Source organism: Bos indicus x Bos taurus, chromosome 21 (assembly GCF_003369695.1).
Source record: "Bos indicus x Bos taurus breed Angus x Brahman F1 hybrid chromosome 21, Bos_hybrid_MaternalHap_v2.0, whole genome shotgun sequence".
NCBI classification, from domain to species: Eukaryota; Metazoa; Chordata; class Mammalia; order Artiodactyla; family Bovidae; genus Bos; species Bos indicus x Bos taurus.
Window position 1 is genome coordinate 68,151,822 of NC_040096.1, and position 22,290 is coordinate 68,174,111.

General features: G+C 48.9%; 1 protein-coding gene across 17 annotated transcripts in view; it reads left to right on the forward strand.

Moving 5' to 3' along the window:
• The window catches only part of KLC1 (kinesin light chain 1), a 66,642-nt gene that overhangs the window by 19,602 nt on the left and 24,750 nt on the right, over positions 1-22,290 (forward strand). For all 17 annotated transcript variants that reach the window (XM_027521014.1, XM_027521013.1, XR_003507325.1 and 14 more), the window contains 8 exons: positions 2,300-2,561; positions 4,838-5,068; positions 8,118-8,196; positions 8,538-8,763; positions 12,296-12,383; positions 12,990-13,091; positions 15,527-15,700; positions 15,840-15,939. In XM_027521014.1, the coding sequence (XP_027376815.1) occupies positions 2,301-2,561; positions 4,838-5,068; positions 8,118-8,196; positions 8,538-8,763; positions 12,296-12,383; positions 12,990-13,091; positions 15,527-15,700; positions 15,840-15,939 (1,261 nt within the window). In that variant the 5' untranslated portion in view covers position 2,300. Of the gene's footprint in view, positions 1-2,299; positions 2,562-4,837; positions 5,069-8,117; positions 8,197-8,537; positions 8,764-12,295; positions 12,384-12,989; positions 13,092-15,526; positions 15,701-15,839; positions 15,940-22,290 lie in introns of those variants that run through there.

A 22,290-nucleotide genomic window follows, 5' to 3' on the forward strand; every position in this document is an offset into this window, starting at 1 on the left:
GGGTATAAGATACGAGAGAACAGAGGTTCTGGCGTCGCAGGTGCTCTGCGGGAGGTCACCCTGACACGATGATTCCGACTTCCATCCCTGTCACTCTCCTGAACAGGCTTTCCTGATGGTCACTGTTTATGGCCTTAAAACAAATGAATTGTGGGGTTTAAAGGCAGACACTGAAAGCTAAGAGATGATAGTAGAAAGAGCCGTTGCTTCGTTTCAGCTGTCGTCACCACTTTGCTGACGTCGTGTTATGCCGTGCCCTTCTTGTTTAATTGTTTACCTTCTCGGCTGTGCTGGGTCTTGGTTGCTGCCAGTTGCCAGGGACCAGCCCCGGCTGATCCAGGGTATTCGAAGGGGAGACAGCGTCGGCGACTATTTATGTATGTATTCATCAAAGATATAAAGAATAATAGAATGAGGATAGCTCAGTAGGAAAATTCAGTGGAGAAAAGAAGCTGAGTAGCTTGGTTTACGCGGAAAATCAATATAACCCGTGACACCAGGTTAGCTCTGACCACAGAGGCCGCAGGCGCCCTCTCGAATAGCGGAAGGTGCCCCACCTTAGACACCTCTAGTGGGTCTTAGAAGCCCAGGCAAATAAATGGTCGCAGAGGATATCTGCGCTCCAGATGGACACTCAGCTGGAAATTGAGGGGAAGAATGACATGGGGAGACCAAGCGTTGGTGAGCAAGGCCCGTAGCTTTATTTTCAACAGGGGCTTATATACCCTAAGTTACACATAGAGGATAATAGGGGATGCAAAGTCAGCAGTCTTTGATCCTTATCAAAAACCAGGATTTCTTTCCTGCAAATTTATCGTATACAAATGGTTTAGGTGATTTACATCATTTTCTGGCCAGAAGGCTTATTGACATTTTATGACTCTTGACAACGACTTATCAACAAAGACTTATTTTCTCAGAGTAATTATTTTAAGGTTTGGCGCCATCTTCCGAAGATAAAATTGCATTCCTATAGGGCGGATGTGTAATGGGTTTACAACAAAGGAAAGAATTTATTACCTTAAGGGTCTAAAGTTACTAACACCGAGGCCACTACTTATTTTTTCTACATACCAACTATATTAATTAATACACATTCAAGGATACAATACAGGGAATGTGAAAACTTGGCAGAAAGCATTGGTTCATCAATGAAATCTTTTACTAGTTTTATTCTGACAGTTTCTAACTCTCTGAGAGGCTCTAAGCTATTTGAACATCTTAAGCTTCCCGTGCCTCTCGAGGCTGGGAGACTGTAAACAATCGTATGCATAGCTGTAGGAGTCCGGGTAAACTTGTCAGGCGAGTTAGAGAGCTATCTGAGGGGTTTGGATTTAAACACTCCTAATTGCCCAGGAACTTTATTAATTGGAGCTGAAAGTTAACTCTTTGTCAGAGAGAGCGAGATGGTGGTAGGGGACAGCCCCCAGTAAAGTCAGAGGTGAGAGCACAAAGCAATAAAGTAGGCAGACTCTGGTTTTTTGGGGGGTAGATGCTCTAGAATATCCAGGGGGACTCCTGAGGCTCGATCCTGCCTTTGCATATGCCGAGCCTCCTTCCTCATGACCTTTGTCACGAGTGGAATGTCTCTCGCCGGCTCCCGGCAGCCAGTGGGTTTTCTCTGGTCGCAGTGTGGGAGCTGTTCCTGCTGCGGCTCCCAGCTCTAGAGCGAGCGCTCAGTCGTGGCTCACGGGCTCAGTTCTGCAGCCTGCGGACGCCGTGTCCCCCACGTTGGCAGGCAGATGCTTCTCCACTAGACCACCAGAGACGTCCCCCCGGAGTCTTCCCAGCACTGGTCATGCCCCGTGTCACCAGGCTGCAGTCAGGCGCAGTCCTCTTGCCGCTCTGATTGCTCTGCATTCCTTTGCTGGTTTCTCTTTTTCTAGCTGTGACTCTTTCTCAAGGTTTTATCTGGCAAATATGTGATGGAATTTACTGACCCTTCTGCATTTCATTAAGGAGAAAACAGCTGGTAAACACTCAGAGGGAAGTTTGCCTCACTGAGGCCGTGTGTCTTGGAAATGCCATGCGGATGTTCTGCTGCTTTTGATGCTTGTCGTTACTCTCATTCCTGTAAAAAAAATTCAGACAGAAGCCAGAAAAGTAATTAATTTGGTCTGCGAAGGAGAAACAGAAACAGTGTAGTGTAGTATTTCAAGGGAACAAGTCATAATGTACTTACTTATTATTCACCTGTAAAAATGCTGATTTAAAAGTCTTCATGTGTGTACTTTACTAGAGGTGTAACATAAATTAAGCCTGTAATGCGATGTCTGACTCTTTTCTTTTTGTGTTCTAGAATGTATGACAACATGTCCACAATGGTGTACATGAAGGAAGACAAGTTGGAGAAGCTCACGCAGGATGAAATTATTTCCAAGACAAAGCAAGTAATCCAGGGGCTGGAAGCTCTGAAGAATGAGCATAATTCCATTTTGCAGAGTTTACTGGAGACACTAAAGTGTTTGAAGAAAGATGACGAAAGTAATCTGGTGGAGGAGAAATCAAACATGATCCGAAAGTCACTGGAGATGTTGGAGCTTGGCCTGAGTGAGGCTCAGGTATGGCCTCATGACGTGACCATGAACTTGCCAATCTGGGAAAATGGAGACTTTGTTTGAAATCGAGGTTTAAACTAGAGGGTAGATACTTATAGAATAATCGAAATCAGCTTATATGTGGGTTATGTATGCTATGAAAATGATGATTGATTTGGGCATCCGATCAGATCAGATCAGATCAGATCAGTCGCTCAGTCATGTCCGACTCTTTGCGACCCCATGAATCGCAGCACGCCAGGCCTTCCTGTCCATCACCAACTCCCGGAGTTCACCCAAACTCAACGTCCATCGAGTCAGTGATGCCATCCAGCCATCTCATCCTCTGTCGTCCCCTTCTCCTCTTGCCCCCAATCTCTCCCAGCATCAGAGTCTTTTCCAATGAGTCAGCTCTTCACATAAGATGGCCAAAGTAGTGGAGTTTCAGCTTTAGCATCATTCCTTCCAAAGAACACCCAGGGCTGATCTCCTTCAGTATGGACTGGTTGGATCTCCTTGCAGTCCAAGGGACTCTCAAGAGTCTTCTCCAACACCACAGTTCAAAAGCATCGATTCTTCGGCGCTCAGCCTTCTTCACTGTCTAACTCTCACATCCATACATGACCATGCCTCAGTTTTAAAAAATAATGTGAAAACAGAGGTAACCCTTTGTGTCAGTTAGGGTTTGATTCGGTGCACAAGAAGCAAAAGCAGCGGCTCAAATGTCAGAGTCGGATGTAGACCACATAACCGTGTGGGCTGTCCCAGATGGCCCTGCTTCCCTTTCCAGGAGCGGGCGGAGATGCCCCTCAGCGACACGGGGGGACATGCAGACGGGCTGCACTCACTTCCAGCCCGCGACTGCCTCAGGTGCCCCGCCTCTCCCCAGAAAGCCATGCCCCACGCCAGCAACTGCTCGGTCGTGTCTGTACAGACCAGACCCCGTCCTAGCCCAGGCTCTAGAGCTGCATGGTTGTTGGGTCCCTGCCCCTGCTGCCCTGCACCCCGGCCCGCCTGTCTCGTGGAACAAGACAGTCCAGCTGCAGCCCCATGACCCAGTCCTGTGACTGTGAAGGGTGCAGGAAGGTCGTGCCTCCCTCTGCTTCCTTGAACTGTGCCTGGCACTCTGCTTACATTTCATTGATTCCACGGGCACATCTAGTTGTGAGGGACGCTGGAGGATGGAGCCTTTCCCCTTAAAGTTCCAGGTTCTTATGCCTAAGGAAGAAGGATGAAAGAGTGTTGGCCAGCAGCTCACTGTGAGTGTGAACCTCCTTTGTCAGGCTGGCAGATACTGGAGTTAAAAGGAAGAGGAGGAAAGAGCCCCCTATCCTAGACTTTGAGGTTTTAGACCTGGGAGGGTAATAAGAAGGCAGGGTAGGTGCACGGACTGCAGAGGACAGACTGACCGAAGCCAGCCTTCCTCCGCAGCCCATGTCCTCCCAGGAGCTTGTCTCTGCCCCAGGCAGGCCCTTCCCTGAGGCCCATCAGTGCACCCCCGGCAGAGCCCAGTGGGCACCTCCGCCTGCGAGTGCATCAGGGCGTCACGGCTCTCACTGTTGGCCACAGAGCCTCCCTCCCTTCCCCTGCAGTGGCGAGGGCGACTTGCCCCGTAACCAGCCCGCTCTGCACATGTGTGTGTGTGTGTACGTGGCGTTTGCTCACGGCAGAGAGTCTCTGAGAAATTCTCTTGGCACCACCTAGATAGAAAATGAAAACACGGCTTCAGTAGAACAGTAGCCGCCTGTCCACTGCTAGTCCGTTAGAGGTGCTTTCAGGTAGAAAAAAACTAATTTTTTTATACATGTTCTGAGCATGTCAATATTCTTTTTTTTTTTTTCAAGAGAGAAGGAAGAGGCGTTTAATTTAGCTGTTGTCTCAGTCAGATCTGGCTGCTAGAACAGAATGCCGTCAGGTCAGGGCTTCAGCAGTGGGCATTTGTTTTCCACAGTTCTGGAGGCTGCAAGTTCGAGGTCAGGGTATCAGCATGGTTGGCTTCTGGTGGGAGCCCTCTTGGTTTCCCGAGGGATGCCTCCTTGCTGTATCTTCAGCAGGCTGGGGAGTGGGGTGGGCAGAGAGGCAGAGGCAGAGAGAGATGAATGTGTAACATTCTTGATCATGCCCTGCATGTGGCTGGTGACTGAGGGTGGAAATAGTAAACAGCAGACTGCTTGTACGTTCTCCGGAGCACGCGTCTGCGAGGGTGAGCTGGAGCTGCAGCCCCAGGGCGCTTGCGGAGGCGGGAGGTAGCGTTTGTTAGGCTGAGCACTGCGGTGCCATCAGCGTCTCTGTCGGTCCAGGTCATGATGGCGCTGTCAAACCACCTGAACGCCGTGGAGTCGGAGAAGCAGAAGCTGCGTGCGCAGGTGCGGCGTCTGTGCCAGGAGAACCAGTGGCTGCGGGATGAGCTGGCCAACACTCAGCAGAAGCTGCAGAAGAGCGAGCAGTCTGTGGCTCAGCTGGAGGAAGAGAAGAAGCATCTGGAATTCATGAATCAGCTGAAAAAGTACGATGACGACATCTCCCCTTCGGTGAGTGGTCCCGCAGGAGCACAGGGTTGGCGGTTGCGCCCTCCCGCCGCCGCGGTTCTTTCCCCTCCAGAGCCTGCGTGTGACACGACCCGGGGCTAAGGGTCCTGAGGCTGAGTCCCTGGGAGAGTCGTACACGTTCTCTTTGGAGTACTTTTCTCATACGTGTTTATTTTGAACAATCGTCAGAAAATGTAAAAGTGCTTGGTAAATACAAAATAAATGCAGAGAGGAGCCATGGCCTTCGGTGAGGGCTGTCCCGGCCTGAGATCTGCTGGGCGCCCCTGGCGCTTGCTGTTGGCTCCCCGCCCAGCCCGCCACTGGACGCGCCATCAACAGTGCCTGTCCAGCCCCCTGTCGTCCGGGCTCGGGATGCCTCTGTGGTTTGTGGGGGATCTTGGCTTTGTCTTTGACACGCCCCCAGTGCCCGTCCAGCCCCCACTGTCCGGGCTCGGGATGCCTCTCTGGTTTGTGGGGGATCTTGGCTTTGTCTTTGAGACGCCCCCACGCCCAGGACACCGCTTGGTCCTTCCGCTCACTCGCTCGTGCGACTGCCTTGGCCTGTCTTGGCGTTCCTGGAGTGTGAGGGTTCCCCAGGGTCTTGGTCCTTTTCTCCTTCTCTTGGTGCTCTCTGGATTTTCATCCCAGTCTCTGTTACTATTGTTTCTGATACAGTTAACTTTTTAGAAGAGTAACCTTTTTTATTTTGGAATGATTTTAGATTCACAGAAAAGTTGCAATGGTCCTGTGAAGAGAATCCCCATATACCCTTCACTCACTTTCCCTGGGTCGGGAAGGTCCCCTGGAGAGGAGATGGCAGCACTCCAGTGTTCTTGCCTGGAGAAACCCACGCACGGAGGAGCCTGGTGGGCTGCGGTCCACGGGCCACAGAGTCGGACGCGCCTGAGCATCTCCACTCTGAGTCTCCTCATGCTGCGCCTGGTATCTCCGCAGCACGTGTCTGAGCTGACTCAGGCCATGTCTGTCTCCAGAGAGCGACAGGCTGCACGGCTCAGACAGCAGATACTTGTTTCTCCTGCTTCTGGAAGCTGGAACTCCGAGACTGAGCAGGGTGACAGCTTTGTTGGAGCCTTGGCGAGGGCCTTCCTCCTGGTGTGTCGTCACATGGCCTCCTGGTTGCTTGTCTCCTCCTGTTGCTGTCACGGCACCGATGTCATCACGGGGCCCCCACCCTCAGGCCTGCCTCTGATCCGTGTTACCCCCAGATATCATCACATTGAGCTTTAGGGCTTCAGCATATCAATTGGGGGGCAGGGACAGACGTTCAGTGCGTAGCAGTGCGTGTGCCCGAAGTGAGAGCATGCCGTTGCCGATCACTGTGGACAGAACTACAGCCTTTGTTTGAGTTCCCCAGTGCTTCATTACGTCCCTTTTCCTCTCTAGGGTCCAGTCCAGGATTTCACACCGTGTTTGGAGATAAGATTTGTTTAACGTCTGTGTAGTTCTAGGCGTGATTACTACGTGATCTGTATACCGTTGAGAGTTGTGCGTTTGTGTCTCCAGTCTGAGCCCGCGTCCCATCTGTTAGAATAGTTTGTGCGTTGCACGAGCAGACCTGCACTTATTCTGTGTCTTAGCTTGGGCTGCGTGCAAAATACCGTGGGCTAGGTGGCTTAAACCACAGACCACGAGTTTGGTCATAGGTCTGGAAGCGGGGAGTCCAAGATGAGGGTGCCCCAGGGCTGGTTGCTGGGTAAGACTCTTCCCCGCTTTCAGACAGCTGCCCTCTGACTGTGCCCTCACACCGTGCGATGGACGCACGGGGCAGGGGAGCTCGCCTGGTGTTTCAGGGCCCAGCACCAGGGTCTCAGCCTCGTGGTGTTTCTAACCGGTTCCCTCCCAGAACCCCGTCTACATGCCGTCACATGGGGTTGCGGCTTCCCCATGATTTGGGCCATGGTTAGTCCAAAGCGCCCTGTTGCATTAGACTTGCTGTACTTCTCTCTTGCATCTCTAAGTCAGGAGCAGCTGATGTTTTGATTTTAAAGACACTCCTGGAGGCTGCTGTGCAAATAAGAATAGTTGATTCACCTGGAAAATGAGGTGACACTGAGCAGCGGAAAGCTGCTGTCTCAGATTCAGAGACATTTAAAACTTTCTAATACTTTCTAATTTGGAAACGTGTCTGGCTTGGAGAAGAGATGCGGTGAGCCAGCCCCGCCTCCCCTTTCAGGGCACGCCCGTGGTACCTTCTCTCCCCATCCCTGCTCCTCCTTGCGCTGCTGGTGCATCTCCCTGGCCTGAGGGCTCTCCTGTTGGGGCCAGGGCCACACCTGGGAGGCTGAGCAGGGTGCCACGCTTCGTCTCCTCTGCAGCCCAGAGTCCACTTTGCTCATGATCTCTGCAGAGTCCTTGGTGGCGTTTCCCACTCGTCCCAGGATCCCGCTCAGGAATGTTGGAAACGTGGTGTGTACCCCTCAGGGTGTCCCCTCCAGAGGAGCCTGGTGTCCTCCTGTGCCAGGGTGATGCCGAGTTCTTACCTGGTTGAACTGCTGTCCGTTCATCCCATCGTCTGATCACTGTCTCTACCTGAGGGTTCCTCTCTGGGCGACCCAGTCACAGGCTGTCACACTGCCCTTAGGGGTCCTGTGTGGTGCTGGGTGGGACCCAGTCACGGGCTGTCACACCGCCCTTAGGGGTCCTGTGTGGTGCTGGGTGTGGAGGGGTTGTCCATCCCACCAGTTCCGCAGTCTTCAGAGATTGGCCATTTTAATCACTTGCTTCCAAGTAAGATAAGAAAGCGCTCCCTGCTCTTTGCACTTCCTGGGGCCCGGTTGGCGACTCAGGCATAGAGGTGCCTTCGTGGTCTGTTTGTGGCTCCAGCCTACACAGGTACTTTGAGTTCAGGCCAGCAGACTTCCCATTGCTCTTTCCTAAACCGATAGATAAAGCAAATTGTGGCTAATCCTTGATTTGATCTGGAAAGAGAACTGTCTTTTTTATTTTTAATTAAAATGAAATTTATGTTAAAGATATCCAGTGCAGCTTTTATAATATTCGTGAAACTAACTGTCCAGGGTTGGTTTCATAGGAGGACAAAGACGCTGATTCCACCAAGGAACCTTTGGATGACCTCTTCCCAAATGATGACGATGACCCCGGTCAAGGAAGTGAGTTGGGAGTGGGGGCTGGTGGGCGGGAGGTGGCCTCTCCTCTTGGGGGTAATTGCTGTTATTAGTGGGCGCTTGCAGCCTGCCTTGCAAGAGCGCGAACATGCACACAGACTGCCTCACAGGTCGCGTGTTCAGCCGGCCCCTAGTAAAGAGGAGTGGGCCGCCATTTCCCCCGGGGTCTGGGTTCTCAGTGTGTGGAGGAGGGGGGTCCTCCTGGGGCCGCGGCAGCCTCGCTTTGCAGTGGGGGTGTGCAGCACCCCCGCCCGACAGGCTGCGAAGGAGGCTCTGGTTGGTGTCCCGTGCGGCCTCCCCGCGTCTGAACTGGCCTCTCTCCGCAGTCCAGCAGCAGCACAGCAGCGCAGCGGCAGCCGCGCAGCAGGGCGGCTACGAGATCCCCGCGCGGCTGCGCACCCTGCACAACCTGGTGATCCAGTACGCCTCGCAGGGCCGCTACGAGGTGGCCGTGCCCCTCTGCAAGCAGGCCCTGGAGGACCTGGAGAAGACCTCGGGCCACGACCACCCTGACGTGGCCACCATGCTCAACATCCTGGCCCTGGTGTACAGGCTAGTAGTCTCGTTTTTTCCTCTTCACTCCACCCAGACAGCGTTTCCAATGAACTTGCCCCGAGAATGTGTTTCTATAACCTGCTCTGAGCTGCTTCTCCAGCCTTACCATCCATTTGTCTTCAAAACAGTCAGGGGTTCAGTTCAGAACACAGAGCTGCTCCCTGGCAGGAACGTCACCCTGTAGAGCGGATGCTGCCTGGGACGCCTGGGCCAGCCTTCTTCCCTCAGGCCACTCTAGACTGCTGGTTATTTTTCCCCACAGTACTTGGTGTACCAGGCTCCCTTGGCCCAGAATAGCCCCCGACGACTCCTGCCTGTCCCCCGACCTCTCTTATCCCCGTCAGCCTTCCTGACTCCAGGGCTCTGTGCGCCCTGTCCCCCAACCTCTCTTATCCCCGTCAGCCTTCCTGACTCCAGGGCTCTGTGTGCCCTGTCCCCCCACCTCTCTGATCCCCGTCAGCCCTCTTTCCTGACTCCAGGGCTCTGTGTGCCCTGTCCCCCCACCTCTCCGATCCCCGTCAGCCCTCCTTCCTGACTCCAGGGCTCCGCACGCCCGTCCCTGTTGGCCCCGTGACCCTCGGCCCCACCTCTCTCATAGCTCCTGCTCTGTGCTTGGCATCCTCATTTGAATTTTGTCATCTCTTCTCCTGGAATCCTGATTCCTTGACGTTAAGGACCAGGTTGTCTCGTTTCTGCCTTGAGTTACGTCCTTGAGCATGTTTCCTAACTCGGAAGCCCTTGGTGAACTCACTGAATGGAGTTCAGTCGTTTGCCTGTGGCCCCGGGCAGTGGTCCACCAGAGCCCTTTGCTGAGCTGAGCTGAAACGGAGCAGGTCGGGTGAGTTGCCCCTGTGGAGGGGGCAGTTACTCCCAGGGCAGGACTGGTTTGCGGTGGCTGCTCCAGCGTGGTGGATTTCAGGGAGCGGCACCTTGTTTCTTCATTAGTTTGATTGTTTACAGGTCAGCAGACATTTTTGAGACCCAAGTGTATGTAAAACTTCAGGCTGGTTCCTGTGAGACTGTACAGATGAATACGTAACACCTGTTCTCAAGGAGAAAGCAGGATACTGAATTGGAAGTCAGGAGAATTCAGTTTGTATCTCTGCTAAGTGGCCACTAGACTGAAGGCGTTGTCCGGAGCCCTTAGCTTTTCTGAGCCTCAGAAGGGTTGCAAGGGTTATGAAAGGTGATGTTACCTGGCAGTGTGAAATAGATAGCATCACCTAAGTGTTTCTAAAGGAGCTTAGAACCTTGTTTAGAGAATAGGCTGGTTACGTTCATGTAATTATAGAAGCAAGGAGACTGTCATCAATAGAATAGTGCAGGCGTCGGGGTTCCATGGCAGCCCAGGGTTTAGTTCTCGGTGCTTCCACTGCCAGGGCCCAAGTTCAGTCCCTGGTCGGGGAACCAAGATCTTGCAAGCCTTGCAGCATGGCCAATAAATAATAAAGTAAAACAACACAGAAGTGCTGATGCGGAGCTGCCTTCTAGTTGGGAGGATTACGGAGGCCTAGTGGAGGGGTGCGAGTGCTTTCTGGGGCCTTGCAGGGTGTGCTGGGGACTTACTCCTGCGTCCCACGGGGCAGAGCAGCGGGAGTGTGGTGGGAGTAGGCCATGGGGCTGCAGGGGAGTGCTTGAACGTGCCTGTGCCCAGCGGCTGGGTCTCAGAAGAGAGTTGTGGGAGAGGGGAGGACAGAGCGGGGTGGGGGCCGGGCCACAGGATCTGCTAGGGTTGGAGCTGGGCACTGAGTGGGGTGCAGACAGGAGCCGGAGGGTCTGTGAAGGGGAGTGAACCATCGAGAGCGAGGGAGTGTTTCCAGCTAATCCTAGATATTTTTATTGTGCGTGAGTTAGGTGAAAACCGCATGTAGAACGTGACTGGGACTGTGGTACGTAGAAGGCGTGGTCACGTAGACGCACTAGGAATTTGATGGCCTCTCCTCTTTCTCCTTGGTCCTGTAGCGTGAGGGTTCACTCATGTCAGCAGCATGTTTGAAACCAGCAGCTGTGTCTGTGTTCACACTGTATTCAGTGCTGAGTCCCAGAGCTGAGCCATGACTCAGTATTTCAGCTTTCTTCTATTAAGGGACATTTAATTTTAAGCTCTTTGGGGGACGGGTATTAATATTATACTGATGAACATGTTTTGGGCAAAAGATTTTGAATTTTTTTCAGTGTGAATTCCTGAGTGGTAAGAGTCTTCACCTTACACGCTTCTTGATACAGATTGCCCAGCTGCTGAGGAAGGTGGTGCCAGCTCACAGTCCCCAACCCTCGCCAGCCTGGGGCGGGGCTGGTTATCGCCTGCTCTTTATTACGGAGACATACAGCTTTGTGTGTTAATCTGTGTTCTGTGATTCTGCATTTTTAGTTGTTTGGGCCTTCTGTGATCCCGCCCACTTCTGTATTGGGATTTATTTTAATGCTGGCAAGGTGTGCATTGGTTTTCATTTGAGTTTGAATGTTTGGATGGGCTTGTGGAATGCGTGCTGAGCCCCGCCCCCTGAATTTCTGACTCAGCGGGTCTGGGGAAGGGCCGGGTTTGTGACTGGTTCCGGCTGTGGTTTGCCGCGCTTGCTCTTGGCGTGACGCCCTTGAGGCTGAGTGACAGTCCCTGGCGTTTTGTGACGGGTCTGTCTTAGAGCAGCGCTCAGTGTGCCTGCTTGGTCTGAGCCATCGCACTCTCGGCACTGGGGGCTGGCTGTGGCTGTATTTAACTGGGTCTGTGTCATACCTGCTGACTTTCACAGAACGTTTGAGTCAGTTTAATATAAGATGTTAATAATATAACATAGTATAAGATGATAATGTAAGTTTAATATAATAGAAAACCTTTACTCCAGGGAGTCAGTGCCCTTTGAGGACCAGCAGCCTCAGCCCTCTCTCCGGGCGGTGCGGGCGGAGCCTTGCTGGGTGGCTGTCCTCGAGCGCTGGAGCGGTGTGCGCGCTCCGTGTCACACAGTGTCACACAGTGCGCGACTGCTTTGCAGCCCTTCGGTCGGTCGGTAGCACTTAAACGCAGGGGGCTGGGCTGGGCCCCAGCTGCTTCCGTCTCCCCACTGTCAGCAGGCCCCTCCGCCCCACCCTGAGCTGCTGCTTTGGCAAATCATTAGCCTCTTAGAGCGGCTCTGTGAGTTACGTCCTTCCTTTGCAGTGGGCTGGTTGAGGCGGCCATGTGGCGCGCCAGGCCGTGCGGCCGGCAGCTGGGTCCGCTCTGCGCCCGCCCTGTCTGCACGGCCACACTTGCCTGTGCGGGGCAGCGGGCACGTGCAGACCCCTCCGCACGCGGGGCGCTATTGTCCCAGCGGTCTAGCTTAGCAGGCCCGACTCCCAGCTCTCCTTGCCAACGTGTCTGTTGAGGAAGTCTTTTCTCTCCTACTGTTAGGGATGTTTTTAATAGTTTTAATAGCTAACTTTTAATTTTTTTTAGTAATTAAAACTTAATTTTTATTTCCTTAGTTCCAGAATTACATTTTAAAAGGTGTAGTGAGCTGTGTGTAAACATATAATTGTGTGTTTTTTAATTTAGAGACCAAAATAAATATAAAGACGCAGCTAACCTACTGAACGATGCCTTGGCCATCCGCGAGAAAACTCTGGGCAAAGATCATCCTGCGGTTTGTATACTGGTTCTTCATCCTTTTTCAAGTTTTACTGTCCCTAATACGTTTTTTTTTACCCAACTCATTTCACTGTTAAACTCAACAGGGAAGATTTAAGAGCTGCCCTCTCACTGGACGGCGCAGGTAGGACTTGCTCGCTCGGAAGCAGTGATGCGCCCTAGGGTGGGGGCTCACACTGAGCGGATCTCAGCGTGCACTCATGTTGTTGATCACCCCCCTCAAATGGATCACGTATGGTGTTTTTGATCCTGGATCAAATTGCATGTCCTTCTGTAAATTTTTTCCTAAAGATTTTGTATTGCCTTTTTATTAAAATCTGGTCACATTTGCATATAGATCTATTTTGGTTGGTTTTGTGGCTTCCAAGTGAAATTCAAAAAAAAAATAATCAAGATCATGTTGATGCTGATTTGTTAATGGTCTGGTGTTACTTTTGGCCCACTGTGGACAGTGATGTTGCTCTCTCACCTCTGAGTGGAGTCACGGTCCTTCATCGGCTGGAGAGCACTTCCGCCACGCACTGGGGGTCGTGTGTGTGTGACGTTTGACGTCCCCTCTGCCGTGGCATTTACCGTTCTTCCTGGTTCCCTCTGTTGGTAGGTGGCAGCAACTCTGAACAACCTCGCAGTGCTTTACGGCAAAAGAGGGAAGTACAAAGAAGCCGAGCCGCTGTGTAAGAGAGCTCTGGAGATCAGAGAGAAGGTGCGCCCAGGATGGTCCTTGTTCCCGAAACGCCGCACTTTATGCTTTTAAATAATTCACTCTACGTTTTGAGATAGGACCGTGGCGATACATCCTCACTGGCCAAGCACCTAAAATGCGCCCTTCAGTCCAGGCTGCAGACCGAGGCGCGGCCGGCGGGCCTGCCTGGGGGTCTGGGGCAGTCAGGGTGCAGAGGGTGGAGCCTTGAGTTCTAGGCTCTCCCAGCCTGAGGCCTAGAGTGGCCTGGAAGTGACTCGGCTGAAGAAGGAATTTCTGAGGCCTGTGAGTGCCAGGCATGGGGCATTTCATTTGCAGTGGGGCATGTGCCTGTCAAGAAGAAAAACATGAAAATTAAATGGTCACCAAATATGCTTATAAAACTTACTGCGATAGCTTTTCTTTTGAGAACCAGAAAATAATTCAGAGCATAGACTGAGTCACTGTCGTGGACGTTTAGTGTTGGTTAGTACAGTGCATAGTGATTAGGTGTTTTTAAAATGGGTCTTGTTCATTTCCACAGTACTCCATATAACTGTGTATTCAAATGTTGCAGACACTGGGCAGGTCCACGTCATCACGTTTTAATTTGTTTGTGTCATTGTTATCAAATGTTATATTATCGAATGTTATTTATCATTGATACTGAGAGATTAATCATTTAATTTTGAGTCATAATGGCAAGTACTTGGGAAAGGGAAAATGAAAAGAAGCTCATTATCAGGTTATACAGGTAAAGTTTCGTCTATGCTGTCATTTGCGTGATGGTTATAAAGAAATAAAGTTTTTATTTTATTTTTTATTTATCCACTCAGGTTTTGAGTGGGCTGGGGTTAAAATCAGGGAGAAGCACACATGTATCCTGTTGTGGATTGTGAAGTCTAGATGATGGTCTGTAGGTTTTTTCGTGTTTATTTGCTCTCATTCACTCACTCATCTGGCAAACATTTATTGAGGACTTGGGAACCCTCACTTGGTTAGAGTTGATGATTTTGAATTAGCCACAGTCCCTTCCCTGGGAGCATGGTCCACCAGGCAGACGTTGGCTTCTGGCCGAGAGCTCAGGGAGAGTGTAGAGCAGCAGCTCCTTCAGGTCCAGGGCTGGGGCTGTGCTGACGTGGCCTCCCGCCGTCAGTTGGTCTGGAGCCGAGTCTTAGGGCTTCCCAGCCAGGGAGAAGAGGGCAGTGCAGAGGGAGGGAGAGGCCGAAGGCCTGTTCAGGTCCTGAGGAGGAGGTTCACTGTTTATTCATCCACCTGTGTGCCAGCACCTTTCTGCTGCTGCTGCTGCTAAGTCGCTTCAGTCGTGTCCGACTCTGTGCGACCCCATAGACGGCAGCCCAGCAGGCTCCCCCGTCCCTGGGATTCTCCAGGCAAGAACACTGGAGTGGGTTGCCATTTCCTTCTCCAATGCATGAAAGTGAAAAGTGAAAGGGAAGTCGCTCAGTCGTGTCCGACTCTTAGCGACCCCATGGACTGCAGCCTACCAGGCTCCTCCGTCCATGGGATTTTCCAGGTAAGAGTACTGGAGTGGGGTGCCTTTGCTTTTTCCGAGCACCTTTCTAGGTGCTGAGATAACATTACACCTAGACACGGAGACAAAGCACTCTGAGGCTTGCATTTTACTAGGGGAGAGTCAGGTGATAAAGAACTAAATTGATGAATAAGGCGGTTTTGAGGAGTGAAACTAGCAAAGAAAGAAAGAACCCAAGTGATGTGCTTGTGAGTTAACTGGGTGGGGACGGACTCGCGGGGCCCTCAAATTGGATGGAAGCAGGTCCCTTCTGAGGGAGCCTGAGACCTGCACGGTGAGTTGTTGGTGGGAGTGGGGAGCTGGGTGGGGCTGGGAGAAGAGGATTGGATGTCTGGGACAGCATGTTTGAGTTTGAAGAGCCTTGCAGTGAAGTTTGAAGTGTGAGGGACCTGGTTTGTGATCACAGAATTTGGTTTTAAAGAGAGGATGTGTAGGATGTTAGCTGAGGAGCTGGAAGTTCCCTTTGAGGCTGTTCTTCACAGGAATGAGTGTAATGCCGTTAGAGTCAGAAAGGGCTGGGTATGAGTCTGGGCATGTTTAGAGCTTGGCAGGCAGATGTAGGTAGCCTTTATAACCAGATGTAGGTAGCCTTTATAAAACGCAGCTTCTTCATCTTCAGAGTGTCCATAGTATTACCTGCCATGTAGGATTATTGTAAGGATTCAAGACGCCAGAGCTTGGGAAGGAAATCAGCACAGTTTCCTCCCTCCCCCAAGAAGACTCAACTAATGCTGGTTAAGTTATTTTTGTGCTGCATGTGTGGATGTTTAAGTATCACAGGCCTGGAAGCAAGGCACAGTCCTCTTGATGTTTAGGAAGAGCCTTCTCGTGGTAGGGTAGGGAGTGGGTTGGATGGTACCCTGTGAAAAAAATAACAAGTGTTTCTAATGCTGTTTTTTATTCCTAGGTTTTGGGAAAGGATCACCCAGATGTTGCCAAGCAGTTAAATAACTTGGCCCTACTATGCCAGAACCAGGGCAAGTATGAAGAAGTGGAATATTATTATCAGAGAGCCCTCGAGATCTACCAGACAAAACTGGGACCTGATGACCCCAATGTGGCCAAAACAAAAAATAACCTGGTATGTTGACAGGTCAGCCCTGTAGATAGTCAGATTCCTTGCTTCCTGAAGCCTCAGCGCTGTTTCATAGTTGAACCTGCAGATAAGAATGTGCTTCCCTGACGTGTGAAGAGTAGTAAGTGCTTTGTTTTATTTTAAGGCTTCCTGCTACCTGAAGCAAGGAAAGTTCAAGCAGGCAGAGACCCTGTACAAAGAGATCCTCACTCGCGCACACGAAAGGGAGTTCGGTTCTGTGGACGGTAAGAGATGCACTTTTGTTTCTAAGCAGGTTAGCTGTAGGATGTGTTAAACATAGGGATTTCCAGTTTAAAACTTGGTAATACCAAGGTCATCACAGCGTGATGGCCCACCTGCCTCGTGTTTCCAGGTTGCCCTCACCCAGAGTCTGCACTTGCTTTAGGCACAGCCTGGATGCAGTAACTCCAGAGAGCCTTCCTGGAGTCCTTAGCTGCTTTCTTGAATTGTTCAGTGGTCCAGTGGCTCTCAAAGTGCCGGCAGGCATGCAGCAGCTTCAGCACCACCTGGGACCTGTCAGGTTCTGCAGCCATCCCAGTCCTGCTGGGTTGTCTCATGGCCGTAAGGAGCTGAGGCCTGCCTCCTTTATAGTTCTTAAAGTATTGTAGGTGCTTAATACACAGTTTTGGAATAAACATTTTGTCAGACTTTTAACTGCTCAGTAAAACAGTATCTGATGACGTGAGGCATCTTCCCCCTTCGGTGGCCGTGACGAGAGGGGTTGACAATGTGGACAGTTGTTACCAGTGTGTTGGAAACCTTAGGATTCCTGGGGAAAAGAGGTTGTGGTTAATAAAATACTTCCTTTTATGGAGAATTTCTGGAAAGCATTTTTGAAAACCTTTTGAGAAGTGTATTAGTTTTTCTCTGTCAGCAAGTGGAGCAGTAAGTCTGTTTTACTGTCAGAAGATGGTAATGCCTCAGGCTTGTCATTCTGGAAACGGACTCTGTCTGCCCTGGCCCCTACCGGATCACAGCTCACCTCCCTGGACCTCACAGTCCACAGGGAGCTTCCGTGTCCTCTCACTGCAGAAGCCTTGCTGGGTGTCGGTTGTTCCAGGTCATCAGCTTAGTGCTGCTTCAAAAAAGTTCTCAGGGAAGTGATTTGCTAACTTTCCTTGTCATTTGCTGACTTCTCTCTACTAAAAATAGTAGCATGGAGTCCAGTTAATTGGGTTCTAGTTAGAAGTGGTTTCCTGTACTTGGATTTATCTTCCACACAAACGTTAGAACATGGGACAGAAAGGTGCAGGTGTGCCCTGACTGGCTGTTGGGGCATGGCTCTCAGGCCACAGGCCTCTTTGCTGTGGTGCAGCATTGAAATGCATGACCTGGCGTGTTGTCCGGAAATCCATTTCTCCTGACTGAGGTGGATTCTTGTCGAACAGTAGGATTAGATCAGTACATACAGCTGAGACGTCAGTAAACAGCAGTGTCGGTTCCCTTCAGTTTCTCAGTCATGTCTGACTGTTTGCGACCCCATGAACTGCAGCACGCCAGGCCTCCCTGTCCATCACCATCTCCCGAACTTGTTCAGATTCATGGCCATTGAGTTGGTGATGCCATCCAACCATTTCATCCTCTGTCATCTCCTCCTCCTTTTTCCTTCAGTATTTCCTAGCATCAGGGTCTTTTCCAATGAGTCAGTTCTTTGCATCAGGTGGCCAAAGTATTGGAGCTTCGGCTTCAGCATCAGTCCTTCCAATGAATATTCAGGACTGATCTCCTTTAGGATGGACGGGTTGGATCTTCTTGCAGTCCAAGGGACTCTCAAGAGTCTTCTCCAACACCACAGTTCAAAAACATCAGTTCTTTGGCGCTCAGCTTCCTTTATGGTCCATGTCTCACGTCCGTACATGACTACTGGAAAACCATAGCTTTGACTAGATGGAACTTTATCGGCAAAGTAATATCTCTGCTTTTTAATATGCTGTCTAGATTGGTCATAGCTTTTCTTCCAAGGAGCAGGTGTCTTAATTTCATGGCTGCAGTCACCATCCACAGTGATTTTGGAGACTAGGAAAATAAAGTCTGTTACTGTTTCCATTGTTTCCCAGTCTGTTTGCCATGAAGTGTTGGGACTAGATTGCATGATCTTAGTTTTTTGAATGTTGAGTTTTTTCCTCTCCTCTTTCACTTTCATCAAGAGGCTCTTTAGTTCCTCTTCGCTTTCTGCCATAAGGGTGGTGTCATCTGTATATCTGAGGTTATTGATATTTCTCCTGGGAATCTTGATTCCAGCTTGTGTTTCATTCAGCCAGGCATTTCACATGATGTACTTGGCATATAAGTTAAATAAGCAGAGTGACAATATGCAGCCTTGATGTACTTACCTTTCCCAGTTTGGAACCAGTCCATTGTTCCATGTCTGGTTCTAACTGTTACTTCTTGACCTGCATACAGATTTCTCAGGAGGCAGGTCAGGTGGTCTGGTCTTCCCATCTCTTTCAGAATTTTCCACAATTTGTTGTGATCCACACAAAGGCTTTAGCATAGTCAGTAAAGCAGAAATACATGTTTTTCTGGATCTCTTGCTTTTTCGATGATCCAGTGGATGTTGGCAATTTGATCTCTGGTTCCTCTGCCTTTTCTAAATCCAATTTGAATATTTGGAAGTTCACGGTTCATGTACTGTTGAAGCCTGGCTTGGAGAATATTGAGCATTACTTTGCTAGTGTGTGAGATGAGTGCAATTGTGCGGTAGTTTGAACTTTCTTTGGCATTGGCCTTCTTTGGGTTTGGAATGAAACTGACCTTTTCCAGTCCTGTGGCCACTGCTGAGTTTTCCAAATTTGCTGGCATATTGAGTGCAGCACTTTGGTCTCCTTGTGATGATAACAGCATCATCTTTTAGGATTTGAAATAGCTCAGCTGGAATTCCATCACCTCCACTTGCTTTGTTTGTGGTGGTGCTTCCTAAGGCCCACTTGACTTCGCATTCCAGGATGTCTGGCTCTCGGTGAGTGGTCACATCATCATGGTTATCTGGGTCATTAAGACTTTTTTTGTACAGTTCTTCTATGTATTCTTGCCACTTCTTAGTAGCTTCTGTTAAGTCCATACCATTTCTAGCCTTTATTGTGCCCATCTTTGCATGAAATGTTTCCTTGGTGTCTCTGATTTTCTTGAAGAGATCTCTAGTCTTTCCCATCCTGCTATTTTCCTCTATTTCTTTGCTTATTCACTGAGGGAAGGCTTTCTTACTCTCCTTGCTATTCTTTGGAACTCTGCATTCAAATGGGTGTGTCTTTCCTTTTCTCCTTTGCCTTTCGCTTCTCTTCTTTTCTCAGCTATTTGTAAGACCTCCTCAGACAGCCATTTTGCCTTTTTGCATTTCTTCTTCTTGGGATGGTTTTGATCACCACCTTCTGTGTTATAAAGCTCCATCCATAGTTCTTTAGGCACTCTGTCTTATCAGATCTAATCCCTTGAATCTCTCTGTCACTTCCACTGTATAATCGTAAGGAATTTGATTTAGGTCATACATGAATGACCTAGTGGTTTTCCCTACTTTCTTCAGTTGAAGTCTGAATTTGGCAATAAGGAGTTCGTGATCTGAGCCACAGTCAGCTCCCGGTCTTGTTTTTGCCAACCATATAGAGCTTCTCCGTCTTCGCTGCAAAGAATATAATCAATCTGATTTCAGTATTGACTATCTGGTGATATCCACGTGTAAAGTTGTCTCTTGTGTTGTTGGAAGAGGGTTTTTGCTATAACCAGTGCGTTCTCTTGGCACAGCTGTTAGCCTTTGCCCTGCTTCGTTTTGTATTCCAAGGCCAAACTTGACTGTTACTCCAGGTATCTCTTGACTTCCTACTTTTGCATTTCAGTCCCCTGTGATGAAAAGGACATCTTTTTTTGGTGTTAGTTCTAGAAGGTCTTGTAGGTCTTCATTGAATCGTTCAACTTCAAGTTTGGCATTAGTGGTTGGGGCATAGACTTGGATTACTGTGATACTGAATGGTTTTGCCTTGGAAACTAACAGAGATCATTCTGTTGTTTTTGAGACTGCACCCAGGTACTGCATTTTGGACTCCTTTGTTGACTGTGAGGGCTACTCTATTTCTTCTAAGGGATTCTTGGCCACAGTAGTAGATATAATGGTCATCTGAATTAAATTTACCCATCCCGGTCGATTTTAGTTTACTGAATCCTAAATTATCGATATTCACTCTCGCCATCCTGTTTGACGACTTCCAATTTACCTTGATTCATAGACCTAACATGCCAGGTTCCTATGCAGTATTGTTCTTTACAGCATCGGACTTTATTTCCATCACCAGTCACATCCACTCTGGGCGTTGTTTTCACTTTGGCGCCATCTCTTCATTCTTTCTGGAGTTATTTCTCCACTGATCTCCAGTAGTTTATTGGGCACCTACCGACGTGGGGAATTCATCTTTCAGTGTCATATCTTTTTGCCTTTTTACACTGTTCGTGGGGTTCTTAAGGCAAGAATACTACAGTGTGAGTAAGTTTTAAATACTGTTTAGTCTTTTTTTTTTTAAAAAAGATTGAGATTTAAAATATTTTTTCAGATTTTTAAACAGTTTTTGTGCCAGCACCCCTAACTGAATAATCCATCTGTTCCCACCACTAAGTCTTAAGGTCTTATTGGTCACATTCTAAATTCTTTATCAAGTCGGTGGTTTCATTGCTGTTGCTAATGGTGGGGGTGGTTTTTGTGTTGAACTGTTTCTTTCCACTGATGCAGATACTGATTCTGTGTCAGTTACACATCTTCTTGGCTGTTGTGGCTTGAAGTGAGGCAGGCGTGGGAGGGGTGAAGGTAGAACATGTGATGTGTAGAGGGCTCTCTCATTAATCTTCCTTTTCAGAATTTCCTTGGCTAGTCTCACTTTCTTTTTTTTTGCTTTATTTTTTAAATTGAAGTATAGATTTAAAATGTTAATTACTGCTTTACAACAAAATGATTCGGTTACGAATACATGTACATTCTTCTTAAAGTGTCCTTTGTGCTGTGGTTTATCACGGGACACTTACTGTCTGCGTGCTGCTCGGCAGGGCCCTGTGGTTTGCCCGTCCTCCACGTGATCGTTGAGCCTGCTGACCCGGCCTCCCTCTCCACTTCCCCCAGCCCGTCAGCAGCTCCCAGTCTGTTCTGTCCCTGAGTCTTGTTTCTGTGTCATAGGTAGGTTCCTTTGTGTCGTAATTTAGGTTCTGCATGTACGTGGTATCTTGTATTATTTGTCATTCTCTTTCGGACTTCACTTAGTATGATCCGCTCTAGTTGCATCCATGTTGCTGCAAATGGCATTATTTCACTCTATTTTTTTAATGACTGAGTAGTATTCCATTGTATATATGTTATCCGTCCATTTGTCAATGGACATTTGGTTTGTTTCCAGGTCTTGGCTACTGTAAAGGTGCTGCTCTAGACATAGGGATGCCTGTGTCTTTTTGTAGTAGCGTCTTCTCCGGGTGTGTGCCGCGGAATGGACCGGCAGGGTCATGTGGTGGCTCTATTTTCTGAGAAACCTCCAGGCTGTTTTCTGTAGCGGCTGCACCAACTTATATTCACACCAGTGGGGTAGGAGGGTTCCTTTTTCTCCTCACCCTCTCCAACACTTACTGTTTGTAAACTTTAATTATGGCCGTCCTGACAGGTGTGAGGTGGTGCCTCATTATAGCTCTGATTTGCACATCTCTGGTAATTAGTGATGTTGAGCATCGTCTCATGTGCCTGTTGCTGATCTGATCTGTATGTTGTCTTTGGAGAAACGTCTATTTAGGTCTTCTGACCATTTTTTGATTGGGTTGTTTGTTCTTTTTTGTGTTGCTGAATTGTGAGAGCTATTTGTATATTTTGGAGATTAATCCCTTATCAGTTGTATCCTTTGCAAATATTTTCTTCTGTTCTGTAGATTGTCTTTTAATTTTGTTTATGGTTTCCTTTGCTGTGTAAGCATTCACTCTTAAAACCAGTATTTAAAACTAGTTTTACTCTTCTCCTATGGCATACCAAATAATCATCATCATAATTAATAACCATATACACTAGTCTTTCAATGAAAAAAGAAAACAGTTGAAATTTGTAATGTTACTTTTCTTAGCAGTTCTGTGAAGTGGGTCACACCTTACTCCATTTTAGGAGCGAGGACCCTGCAGCTCAGTGCTTTGCCCAGATCGGGAAGTTATGGGTGGTTGGATTGGGTGGGGACACAGGTCTTGTTCTCCGGAGCCTGAAATACGTCCTCATTGCGGGAAACCTCAAAAATAAGTGCAGAGATGTGAACAGGAGAGTCTCTGTCATTTCATTACCCAGATACGTCTTTCAGTGTTTTTAGTGTCTTTCCTTCCTTTTTTTCTTATTGATTTGTATAGTTGAAACGACACTTTACATATAATCACATCTACTGATTATTTTCCTTTATGCTAATAGCTTAAGCATTTTTCATGTCATAACCTTCACTTGTAATACAGCTTGCCTGCCGTGTTGTGGTACATTAGTTGTTTGAAAGTTTTGGGTGAACAGTTATGTGTGAGCATTCTCAAAAGTTAAGAAAAGTTTAAAGGAATGTTGATTTATAGTTTTTTCACTTTTTCTCTCAACA